Below are 13,182 nucleotides of genomic sequence, written 5' to 3' on the forward strand. Positions count from 1 at the left end.
GGCGCCATATTAAACTATTAATAAATAGTTGGGTTTGTATGTTTCTTATTTATAGATATCTCAAGGGGTCTGATCAACACAGTTCATCACTCACAAATATTCAGAATGCCCGAGGCACTATTTAAACAATAAAGCATTGTCACTTCACCCTCACAAATGTTGTGCGTACCTTCAAAATCAAAATGAAATGTCAAGAAAAGGAAGCATCACGTTGTCTTAAGTTACGAACCTTAGCTAAAAGTTTCTAATGTGGTCATACTTGTTTATCTTCACCTTCTAGTTTCAGGCTTCTTTCTTTTGAATAGTTGTTCATAACTACAACTTAGCTGCAGCCAAAAGTTAAAGGGATAGTAACTTTGTTGTATATATCTCAATTTTAAAGCTTTCATGTTTATGAGGAAGTAACGCGTAAGTAATTTACTTCTAACAAAAAAAGGTTTTTACAAGGTTATTAGCATTATGTTATTAATGTTGTTCACATGCAGGAAATAAGTTGTGAGCATTACAAATACATGTTATTTGGTGTATGACTTCCCAACAGTTACCATTTCTTCTGCATATTTTTTTCTTATTTATTTTGTCAAACATTCTCTTTAGCTTGCTCGCTCTTTCTTTTCTCTCTCTCTCTCCCCTTCCCCCTTGTGTTCTTAAAGTACTTTGACAGCCTAAACCAATTTTGTGTTGGATTGATTTCTATTTTGTGTTTTGACTGGAATGCTAATTGAGGAGTCTTTCTACTCCTTCATCCCCAATCCTTGAAAATCAAAAGTAGAATTGGATTGTGTATAGCAAAAAGATTTTGGTTACTAAAATTTATTGATTGGTTTATGATCATAATTATTATTTCTAACACTGAAAATGCTCTTTCATTTGGACCGTACTGATTTTTTTTTTTCATACCATCACTGCTGTATTTTATTCCCTGTTTTCCTGTTTCTGCTATGTCTTTTTTTCCTCCCTTGGTGGTCTGTGTTTTACAGGTTTCCTTCTTAACCCTTTCCATGTTCTTAAGTTATTAGTGCAGCAATTAATGTTGAGAGGCTAGTTTAGTTGATGCTTCAGTGGAATTAAAAGAAAATACAGAAGTTCATAACTTTTCTGCCCAGTTTTTTTTAGGTTACCTGCAGACAGTAAAGGTAAATCAAATTATTTCACATGGTTTCATTTGTGATCTTGAGGATGAAAAAATATATACAAAATAGATTTGAGACTGCATGCAGTCTTTGCGTTGGATCTGGCCCACATATTAAGTGTACCGTATGACAAACTACTTTTTAAAAAAGTGTTTGTGGAGATGGGTGTAACATTTTTTTGGTGCTCCAAACTTTCTTTTGTTTGTGAACTCAGTTCTCAGTCAGTCTGAATGTTTTAGATAATCCTCATCTCGTATAGAGCTCATCTTGAATGGTTTGTTTTTATTTTACAAGAACAGTTCCACACCAGGAGCTACACATGAAGTTGCAGGGTTCCATGAAAAAAAGTAGGGAAGCTGATGAATACATTGCATGGGCTTTTTCTTGTTTTCTGACTGCTCAGGTTCTGCTTAAAATTGGATTCGGAGAGAATGAGAGGGAAAAGAAAATCGCTCCAGAGGAGCTTGATGTGGTAATGTCTTGGTACAGAAGCAAAGGTGATCTTTCTCCCATTGTTCCCTCAGAGACTCACAAGCTCGCGCTCTGTATTCTTTGCTCCCATTTCCCACAAGACCTATTTTTGCCTGTCAGCTGCCTGCATTTCTTTCACCTTACATGTTGTTCTTCTGTCTGTAATACTGCCCCTTAAAGAGATGTACAGATACACAACTAGAAGATCATTGATAGAATTGTTTGGAAAATATGCAAACAGTACAATTCTCATGAAAATAATTTTTTGTCAGGCCTTTTGGAAGATAGGCTTATAGTGTTTAAAAAGATGTGATTGATCAATACTAGTCAGCTGACTTTAAAATCTATGACAAATAAACAATTTTCTTTAATGTTAAGAATGCGAGAGTTTTCCATGCCCAGGATAAGAAGTTTGGAATGCTTAGAAATATGATCAAAAGTGGAATAACTTATGAAAGAACTTTCAAAATTGCTGATTCTGTAAATATTTGTAAGGATTTTTGAACAAAAATTATAGAGGAAAACTTGATTTTTTTAAACAGTGGCGGGATATTTGTCCTGATGACCTTACCTGTTCCTACCAGTAGGTTCAGGCATCTTTACAAAATAAGCACAACAGAGAAGGAAAACAGGTTTTGAATCTTGCTCACTTGGAGCATCTGTTAGGCAGTGTAGTGAGACAAGATTTTTTTTTTTAAGTTGAAAAACTTCATATTATTTTAAGATGAATACTTCAGGCTTTTCAACTTGCAGTACGTAATTTTGATAACTTAGTCTTAAAATTTTTGTTAAAAGTTGTCTGCTTTTTTTGTGTCAGGATTCCTTTGTTCTGAATGAGTGATGTTATAGGATTGTATGAGATGTATTATTTAATGCCACAATAATCTAATTGGAAATAAGTCAGTAGTAATCTTCCTTGTTCCCTGAAAGCACGGTGTAAGCTTGTTTCTTTCACACAATCATGTGGAATGAACATGAGCAGATTCTTTGACTCTTCCCCCATGAAGTGCAAAACTTTAGGCTGCCTGTCATCTTCTGTGCCAGATGTACCCCAGAGCCAGTGTGCTGACATTATCTAAGTGAAATTCTCTGAGGGAGGAACTTGCTGCAGTGACTATGTTACTTCTGTTTTAGTACAGTACTATCTCTGAGAGGGTTTTTTAAATTTTGTGGCAGGGTCTCTAGAGGACTTGCTGAAGATATCTTCACCTTCTGTGAAATAATTCAGTGTGACGAAGATATATAATATAAATTTTGCAATAGGATAGCCTTATCACTATTGAAGCTTGAAATTCCCAAATTTGTTACAGACAACTGTAAGATTTCATGAACACTTGCATCCTCTGCTTGAAGGGAGAAAAAGGGGATTAGTCTTGTGTGTGTTTTTACTTGCATATACCTCACCAAAAGAAAACCTCAGAACAGAAAATAGTACTAAAATACACTGTGTTCAATGTAAGAACAAATGCCTACAGCCTATGACAAAGTATGTTTCTAGATGAGATCGCTAGATGTGTTCTTTGTAATCAGGAAAGCCTAAAGATACTGCTGAACCTCATGAAATCGCATTTCATATCACTGGAGCTCAGTTTGTGCCTGCAGGTGATTTGGAAACATGAATCAGTTCATGGATAGGTCAGTGGAAAGTTGTTCCAGTGGTGACTCAGGAGGGGAAAAAAGAAGTTGCAGGAATCCAGTGGCAAATATAATGGAAGGTTTTATATTGACTTTAAAAGATGGTAGGTAGTGTGCTCTGATTTACTAAATGAGGAGTACTAGACTTGCACAATTTTTTTACAACATCTAGCCACCAGGCTGTTGTCAATCAAGATGAATGATGGATTGATTGATTAGCTGATTTTTTTAGAAAAGGAGTGAAACCTTAGAAAACCGAGAACTTTATTACACAGGCTTTTGACCAGTATCAAATTTAGTGCTATTTAGGCAATTTATTTGTCAAGTCTGAAAGCTGCACAGTTGTAGAAATTTCTGTCTTAATACATCTACCTGTTAGTCTTAATACGCCCAATTGTAGAAATGCTTGGGGGCAGATATATCTAACCGTGTAAAACAGAGTTGTAAGGCAGAGTTTGAAATGAATGATGCCTCACTGACAATCTCTAATAAGCTCCAGAAAGGAGAGGGCAGATGAAGCAAAAGAGAAGGCAGTTTTAGAATTAGAGAGGCATGATGCTGTTGGATGCAACCCTTGTTTCCCTTTAAACAAAGCATGTTTAACCTTTTTGTAATACTGCTTTCTGTCTTAAAGATATGCTAGTTTGAACTTCCTTTCCTGAATTAATATATTAAGATACTCAGTTTGCCATTATTTCTTGTCTCATAAAGGTGAAGTTTCTTTTTTTTTTTTTTTTTTGAAGCCAGAAGTTAGGTTTTCAAGTGGTTGACTTCAGTCAGTATTTTTTAGTTTTCTCCAGTCTGCAGACTATTTTGCAAATGAAGTTATGGACTTCTGCATAGCATTCAAACTTACTAACATCTATCTTGCCTTTTTTTTTTTTTTTTTTTGAAGTCCCCATAGAAGAAACGGATTGAAAAACAAAGAATTTTTCACCGTTTGGTGAAGCATGGTAACTTTCAGCCGAATCCTGTTATGGTTGTTTGGATACCGTCTCAGCAGAAAGAAATTGTGTAATCTCCCTAGAATACTAGTAAGCATCTCTTAGTGAATTTTAAACCATCTCTTTCTCAATCTCCTTTTGTCTCTGGCAAAAATTAATTCTTTCTAATCCACCTGAACCTGTTTTACTGTTCTTATGCTCAAAAGATATTTCATCCATATCATCAAGTGACTTAGACCTTACTAGCTATCCCTTGATTAAACCCCTGTGAATTTAAAGTCGGTTCTAACCAAAATAAGTGAGTGAATCTGTCTGTGTTAATGAAGCCATAAGCACAGAATCTTCAAATTCAGTGAACTGCTAGATGCCTGCATCTCTTCTGAAACAGAGCTTCAGTAGTCAGGTATTTTCTAGGCTGTATTTGATTTTAATAAGTTTAATGTGATACAATTTATAGTGTCACTTATCTGAAAAACTTAGTTTTTTGCTGTTGTATGAGTAGTTCAAGCTCACATAGAATATTGCTGCCACTGAAGTTACAGTCCTGTCCTGCCACACAACTCAGACTGATTAATACCCTGTTATTACCTCTTTGTGCTTGCAGAAACGTTCATACCAGTGAGCAGTGAGGTGGATCAGGGAACTGATGTAGGGTCAGCGGAAGAAATGGCTACTTTTAATCTGGGTCAGCTATGTATAGGTGAACACAAACCCTTCTACAGGGAGTGGAGGAGAAAGGAGAGAACTGCGAATGTGGGATCGGGTGTATGTGTGTTTGCAGGCATTGAGGGCCTGCATCCTTTAGCAGTAGAGCTGGTTCATGCCAGCTTGAACTGTGTGAATCCCAGTTATTCATATCAATATGAATAGGTTACAAAATGTTAATCTGGTTTAACCTATACAACATCATGTTGCTTTGTCCTTAGAGAACTGTTGATGAGTTAAAAACAACCACTACAAAGGGTAGCAGTGGTCTATTCTGACACTTTTATAAAAACATACTTTTACTTGTACAACTGATGTAAAAATGATAGGCTGACTTCACTTTCTGGTTATGTTCTTTCTGATAGAAGTAGGCTGCTTATAATATTGCAGGCTTGTTCACTCCTTTTCTGAGTAGGGATCAGAAAGTAAACAACTTTTGCTGTAGATTTTATCATCTTTCACTCTCTTCCACGGTCTTCAGCCATTTCTTTTATGTGTGTTCAGCCACAGCATTGACACAATTTATAGGAAAAGGCTCTGTAGTCTCTGCCATTTTAATTGAAATCTTTGAATTGGGTAAGTCACTAATACTTTTCCTCCCCTGAAGAAAAACTTTCCTGAAGATTTGCAGATGATGGAATACTGATCTGACTATATCAAGACTTAGGCAGTATGAAAGGAAATTACATATTTTTGAAGAAAAGGTATGCTTACTACCAGTTTTGAAATTGTATGCTTAATGAAATTACATCAGTCTTAGCTTTATTTTACAAAAGCACATTTGAAAACAAATTGAGACAGATAAGCTGACAGAAGCTCCTGCATCTCTGACTTTCAGGAGGTTTTGAAATTGAGATGAGGGGTATTTGTTCAGTCTAAAAGCTGATGGAATTCTGTAGAGGAATGGGAAACTCATTTGTTTGGGGGTGTGTGTGAAAAAGTCTAAAAACTATTCTTCTAGTTGTTGACAGTAGATGAAACATTCCCCACCTATATTTTCAAGGTGTCTGGAGAAAGTAGAAATTGAATGCAATAAAGAGTTTCTTCCAGCTATAATCCAATATGACTTGTTTTTGCGGCCAAAATGGACAGTCTTTTCCATGCTCTTTTCCATGCCCTGGTTGTGAATTTTCAGTACCTCACCTGCCATCAGATCAGACGCTTGCATGAATGTGTGGCAAGTTGGATCCAAATGAAAACTGTTCCTTAAAATTTTATTTTGTCCGAGATGATTTGACTCATTATGGAGAAGCCCGATCATTGGGTAACACAGGTGATGAGGTGAACACGTGCAGTAGGGGAGCTGTCGTCAACAGTCAGATTGAATTAAGTGTGTTGTGAGACTGTTCCTTCATCCACTTTCTATATTCAGGGGGCTTTAGCACAATTTGGAATATGTCTAGATTACGACAAAACCCCCACAATTTTTCCTCTCACTATATTTTGTAGCTCTGTAGGGTCTTTTAGCCTATACCTATTTTAGGTTTGCCTAGTACATATTTTGATTACCCCAAAGTTAGGCCAGGCCTTTACTGGTTAAGATTATAGCACTGCTCTGAATTTAGGTAAGAAATTGTATTCTTACGTGATATGGAACTAATCATAACAGTAACTAGCTTCCCAAGGTCACAAATCGGGTTCATGGCCAAAGCAATAATAGTAGGACACCTCTCTTTTCATTCCTATTCTAATTAGGCTAAACAGTGGTAAAAAAGCTCCTGACTGATGGTGAAGCAGTTTGCTTAGAAACATGCAAGCCTGGAATCACTAGTAAATAGCGTAGGGACTGTTGCTAAATGGTAGAGGAAGACAGCTTGCTGTAGTGCTTCTGACGTGTCTGAATTTTTAGGCTCCTGTGTTTTTTGAAAATAATACATATTTTATATATTGCGATCAATTTAATAGTGGGTGAGTCTATTAATATATTACAAAGAATAAAGAATTTGCAGTAGAAGCTTTAAAAGGATTACAGATGATATATTCCCAACTATAAATGCATCATATATAAAAAATTGCTTTGTACAAAAATCAGGTAAAGCACTGCCCTAAATTAAAATTTCTTTGTGGTGAAGTATATTAAGTGTAACACCTTTACTTACATTTGACCTGGTATTCTTTAGTATGGGACTGTGGTATAAAATGCTGAACAAGCAAGAGGAAAAGCAAGTTGAGGGTACTGCATAGTATTAGTTTGTAGTTTTTTGTCACCATAAACTTTTTGCTCTGAAAATGGTAATTCCAGGCCAGTTAGGATAAGAGGTAGTAAATGGTAGCAGCTGATGTTCTGAATTCTTAGTCACAAAGGCGCATGCACGCTGTTCTGAATTTCTGTTGTATGCTGAGAACAATAATGTCATAACTCATCTGTAGTTCCCATTTTCTAAAAGTTCATTACCAAAATATGTTGTTTATGTACTAAATTAGCAGAATTTCAACTGCCCTTTTTTTTTTAAGGGTACTTTTTGTTGCCTTTCTAAATATGTATTAGTTCTTCACACCGTCTGGAAAGGAAATAAAATCTCTTTGTATATTTTTTATTATCAAATAATTCTGAGCAGCTCTTTAATTTTTTTAACTTGATGTGAATAAATTGTCATTAAATCTGCTTTTTAAAGTAGAGAACGCAATCTGTTAAAAACTGAAAGGCATCATTACCATCTTCTGTAATGTTTTCCAAATATGCCCTCCATTCATGAGCAAAAGGGAAGCACAAGTTTAGGGACTGACTGTTGTATAGCAGCATGAGTCCAACCATTAGAGGCAAAGACTCTTAGATTGAGAGAAAAATTCTTAAGATACAATTGAGAGTAAAACAGGCTTTGTTACTGTCTTTCAGAGTTGCTCTAGTGTTTGATGGTATGTATGTAGTCTCCAATAAAACCTATGCTTTCCTCATCTAGAAAATATTTTCATGACAAAATGCTCTTTTGTTTTATTTTGAATATCTCAGGAGATTATCTGAAAGAAATAGATTTTTTTATGAATATTTAGCACTGTTGCATATATAATTGTTGTCACTGTTTTAAATAGTCCTTTGCATTAATATGATACCCTTTCATACATTATTTGGGGGAAAGCTCATCTGCATGTCCTTTCTGTGAAACAGGTGATTTTCCTTAGCAATAATAGTTAAATTGAAAGTCAAATAAATTAGTTGGTATGTTCAGAAAAATAGGGGAGAGGGTAAAGGTGATGGATTGCACTGATAAATATTCAAAAGACCCTTCAAATTGTAAAATAGGGCCTAGGAAATCTTAATTTTTCTTGTTATCAGAAGACTATTTTGAAAGTAATGGGGAGATAAAAAGTGGAAAGGATAAAAGCTTATATCCTTTAACTGGCTATTGTAAAGTTAACTTACGAAGAGGATAGTGTATTTCAGTTTGAGAAATTGTATCTAATAGCAGACATAGTAGGATGACTCAGACATTGCAGCTGGCCGATCTTAGAGAATTGCTTGCATCCAGGAGGGAAGCAGTGACAAGCAGCTGAGGGTTCACTTTTGGTACAGGTATGTCTGAAAGAGGATGACTGCTTTTGGCCACAGTCAGTGTGCTTGCCCCTAAAAAAAGGCATGTTGTCTCGGGAAATAGTAGAAGCTTTGGGTAAAGTGAAAAAAAAACAACATAAAATGAGAGGGAGTAACATGTAGATTATAAAGAGATTATACCTTTTTAACAGAAACATAGAAATGTTGCTTTTTTACAGTAATGAGTATAGATAGAAGACTCTCTCCTAGTCTATAAAATGGCCTACTGAAAACTCCCAGGGTAATACTGTATATACAGTAAACATGAATGCTAATACAAAGAGATCAAGAAATGTTCTGATCCTGCACTTTTGTTTTTTGACAAAATAAATACACAGAATATACAGTACGTATATGGCTGATTTAACATAAGCTTTACACAAGCACATAGGTCTGTTATGTTGAGTAGACCTGTTTGTTTTTTAGGTTGTAGGTGAACTTTGAGGTGACTTTTTAGTGTTTTATATCCGCAGAGGTTACATTTTTGATAATAAGATTTTCTTTCTTCTTCTGTTCAGCTCCTGGCAAAGTGTAATCTTAAAAGTTCATTTTTCAGTTTGTGTGATAGCATTGCTACTCAGATTTTCTTGATTTTTTTTTTTTGTACATCATGTTTGATCTAGTTAAGAACGTTGTTTAAAATGTGATTTTTTTATTTTTTTTTGTTAACGGAGTCCTATTTCTATTTCCTATTTTCCTATTTCCTATTTTCCTATTTCATATTTTGTCAAAAAAGTTGCACCTGTATTTAACTCAGAGTTTAATAAAATTGTGTATTTTATATTTAATTTGATATCCCCTTTGGAAACAAATGTTCAGGTAATAATTGAGTTTCCTCTGTAGGTATGTATTGAGAATCAGCATCGTTTCTTTCAGGCTTGCTAAATTAGCTTGAGATGTATAGGTAACTTCAAGTTTTACTTGCATTTTAACAGTGAAAGCAAGTTGAATACATTGGTGCAGAAACTTCATGACTTCTTGGCTCACTCATCGGAAGAATCTGAGGACGCAAACTCTCCTCCGGCATTCTCTGAAAACAAAACCATAGGTAAAAAGAAATTTTATGTTTTCGTTTTCAATGTGTATATGATTCTTAAGTCAAACAACTTTGTGTCTTTATTTCATCATATTGCACTTCAGTGAGGCAATTATGTATATTCCTAATGTGACTTAATTAAGTGGTGATATCTTGATAGATATACAGTAGGCCTTTGATACATTTTTTTTTCAGTTGTGAATGTTTTCTAAATGTGGGAAAAGCAAATCCAACTTGTGATTTACTGTTTACAAAATATGAGATCAGTAGCATGCATGCATTTACGTTGGTAGCGGTTCCTTGGAGAGGTTATTGTTCAGTTTTTAAAGTTACTTTACTCTGTGTAAGTAAAGAATCTTTTTCAAGCTTTTCTGGTCATTGTAACATGGAAGAAGTTCTGGAGATTATGCTTTCTTAGTTATTTGGAAAGAATTTCTACATTTGGAAACATCTGAAAACAAAATGATACTTCTGAAAAACATTGAGTGTTTTGCTAGGTCAAATTTGGTATTAGTAATTTTTACTTACCACTTAGAAATAGGTAACTTGAATTTTAAACACTTTATTTTGATTACAGCATGGAAAAAATGAAATTATTTCAAAACAGTACTAAGTAAAATTTGTTTCCACTAGAGTTTAATTTGGACTGAGTGCAGCCACAAAACTTTTCAGGCTACACTGTTTCATAGCAGTGAATTAAAACTGTAATGAAATGATAGGGTACAGGAGAAGGGGAGTTTGTTGGCTATGGTATGGAGATTATTTTCAAACCCCTGTTGTCTTCAGTAATAGACTTACGTGTGTTTTCTGGTGTACAGTTTTTATCTTTTAATGTTTTATCCCGAGCAGAGAGTCCACTGCACTGTGGTGCTAACTTCCTTGTGTCAGCATCACGCTGAAGTGTTAACATATAAGAAAGAAATTATGCACGTGATACTTCAGCAGAATAATAAACTCAGCTATGATGTAGATGCATATGTTTGAAAGTGAGATTTTTCTGAGAAGCATACTGTTTTGAAACAAATCTTTATCCTTTGTCCTGTGTAGTTACAAAGTAGAATTGGGCTCCTTGCCCCAAAATACAGATTTACTTTGAAACAGTGGTATGCTGACTAACAACAGACATTTTTCAATGTTGTATGTGAGAGCCCAGATATTCCTTTTTTTTAAAGAACATATTAAAGTTGAAAAGTCAAGAATTAAACACTTAAATATTAGGAAATGCCAGAATTAACTGTGCAGATTTGCTTTTCCTCCCAGCTTTCTGTGCATTATGATACAGTCTTTAGGATCCACACTATTTATATGTATATTTTTTCCCCTCAGGATGCACATTGACTGCATAAGTAATGGACATAATCGGGGCCAAGTCAGGTTTATATAGTTAAAGGACCTCCAGAATTTGGAGGATATGTGAAGTATTAGGTAGAGCGTTGTGAGGAGAGAGATGATGACAAAGGTGGTTAAGCGTGGCTCAAGTCAGTTGGGACATACTTGTACCACATACACAGGTCAATTGATGCAGAGAACAGTCGCTTGTTGAGCACTTCATCTTGTACACTGCTATGCAGTTGAGCTGTACCATAATGCTTATATGCTAGGAGTGTTAAGTAAAGTAAAACTGTGCTGATAACCTTGATTCTGGCTTTTCTTAATTTTTGAGAACTTGATTTTACAGCCTTAATAATGTTTCTTTATCCTCTCTGCATTCGAATTGGATGACTCCCTCTTCTACATTGCGTGGGTGCCAGCAGGAGGATCATTGAGAGCGCAGGAGAGACTGACTTCCTGCTCTTGTTTCAAGTGACCGGCCCCTGCCCTGGAGCAGCAGTCACAGGGAAAATCCTGCGCTCTCATAGCCCTGAAGTGGATGGAGGATGTGCAGTTTGGTCAGCGCTAGGAGCTGTGAGGGGATGCAGCATGCTTGCTTATTCTATGGAGTTGGCGCATGCATAGTCCAGTCACTTGTAGAAGCCGTGAGATGATGGAGCATGTTCAGTCACTTTCGGGGATTGCGCATGTGCAGTCTGTGAGGGCAAAATCTGCAAAAATTTTAACTGCCAGAATCAAAGAAATCTCTACTGAGCACATACAAACTGATGTTTTCTGTAGATTTATAATTTGTGCAAAATTGGGCAAACAAAGGTGGGCAGAGTCCAGTCTCCAAAGGAAATGGCACCCTTCTGCTAAATTTCAAGTTCTTTTCTTAGAAGGGGGGAATGCCTGTAATGTTCCCAAGAAATAATTTAATCTATTTGAAAGGAGCAAAATCTTTGTCCCCCCCCCCCCCCCCCCCCCCCGGTTCACATGCGGAAATAGCTGGATAATTTTAGCTTGAATTTTCCCAAACAATTCAGCCTAAGACATACCCAGCATGACATTTTCTAGTCAGTGATACAAATTTTTACAAACTTAAGAGATTTTTTTCATGTAAAGTGTCAGGATATAGTAAGTTGCAAAGCTTGCAGTCTCATAATCACAAATGGTAATGGTATTTATCCTGTAATTTTACTACTACTTTACTTGCATGTTTCCCAGTAGTACATCTATTAAAATACTGCTGCTACTATCTTACTATCATATTAAGCCTTTGAGCAACTTTATACAACTACTATTAATCACTGAGCTGGAAACTTTCCCTTCTTCCATCACCTCGACCTGGTGGCCAGAGCAGAAACTAGTAGGATCTTGGCCATTTACGTGTCTTTAGGTTATATATCCCACAGTTCCTAAGATAAAAGGGAATTTGTATCATATCTTGCGTCAAATGGGATTTTTGTGTGTGGCTCCATCATCACAGATTTAACATTGTGTTTTTAATGTCAGATATGTAAGGAAATACTTAAAGTAACTTCTCAGAAATTAAAAAAAAATGCACTGTCTGTATCATCTCTGCATATACAGTTGCACTCTTATTTCCGTAATATGATGTCTTCCTCAATGGGGCCTGTCAACAACTTATCTAACTGAAGGTAATTTCTAAATGATTTCTGTAGAATTTGTGGCATACAGTGAACTGTGTTTTGTTGTTGTACAACAGGTTTGTCTGTGAAACTCACACAGTCATTCTTTATTTATGCTGATAAAACATAAACAGTACTATGAGATACAGTTTAAAGAACTGCTAATAATTCTTGCATTTCAGTGGATTGCTTTCCTTTCTTTCTATAGGTAAAAGTAGTGAACCTGAAAATAGTCCAACTCCAATGGAGAACAACAGAGAAGAGGTAGGAATAATAACGCTTTTGAATTCTAGTTGTGTGGCTAGTGCAGAATGGCTAGTACAGGAAACTAAATTCACTTTGTTGCTTTTACAATAAATGCTTAAAGAATATTCTCAGAACCACATGTAGGATATGTCACCATCCTATATGCTGAAGAGAAACATTGGCTATAGAATATTAAAAATAGTTTTTAAAGTTACCTTTTAAATTTAGAACAATATCCACTGCTACTAAGCATAGGCAAGCATATGTTTCTCCCTCCCTCCTCCTTTTTTCTAAATTATTGAAACATACTAATTTACTTGGACAACTTCTTTTTTTTTTTTTTTATGATGCTCAATGAATTCCTGGGTAAAATTTGTCTAATATACTTTATAGAGCCAATTTTTACTTATCTGAGGCATGCAGTTACTTTTTTGTTAAGAAATGGGAAAGTCTTGCAAATTGTTAAAATTGAGAATGAACGTATTGCAAAGTAAGGATTATTATTATTATTATTATTAGA

At 35.5% G+C, this 13,182-nt stretch overlaps 1 protein-coding gene across 8 annotated transcripts in view; it reads left to right on the forward strand.

The window, feature by feature from the left end:
- The window catches only part of ATRX (ATRX chromatin remodeler), a 94,965-nt gene that overhangs the window by 855 nt on the left and 80,928 nt on the right, over positions 1 to 13,182 (forward strand). For 6 of the 8 annotated variants that reach the window (XR_010885576.1, XR_010885577.1, XR_010885578.1 and 3 more), the window contains exons 2-3: positions 9,353 to 9,465; positions 12,625 to 12,680. Coding sequence is in view for 5 of the 8 variants with exons in the window: in XM_067304335.1 (XP_067160436.1) it covers positions 9,353 to 9,465; positions 12,625 to 12,680 (169 nt within the window). In the remaining 3 variants the exon portion in view is untranslated. Of the gene's footprint in view, positions 1 to 4,210; positions 4,274 to 9,352; positions 9,466 to 12,366; positions 12,426 to 12,624; positions 12,681 to 13,182 lie in introns of those variants that run through there. The other 2 variants (XM_067304338.1, XM_067304337.1) reach the window with 2 other exon arrangements.

This window comes from Apteryx mantelli, chromosome 13 (assembly GCF_036417845.1).
Source record: "Apteryx mantelli isolate bAptMan1 chromosome 13, bAptMan1.hap1, whole genome shotgun sequence".
Lineage (NCBI taxonomy): Eukaryota > Metazoa > Chordata > Aves > Apterygiformes > Apterygidae > Apteryx > Apteryx mantelli.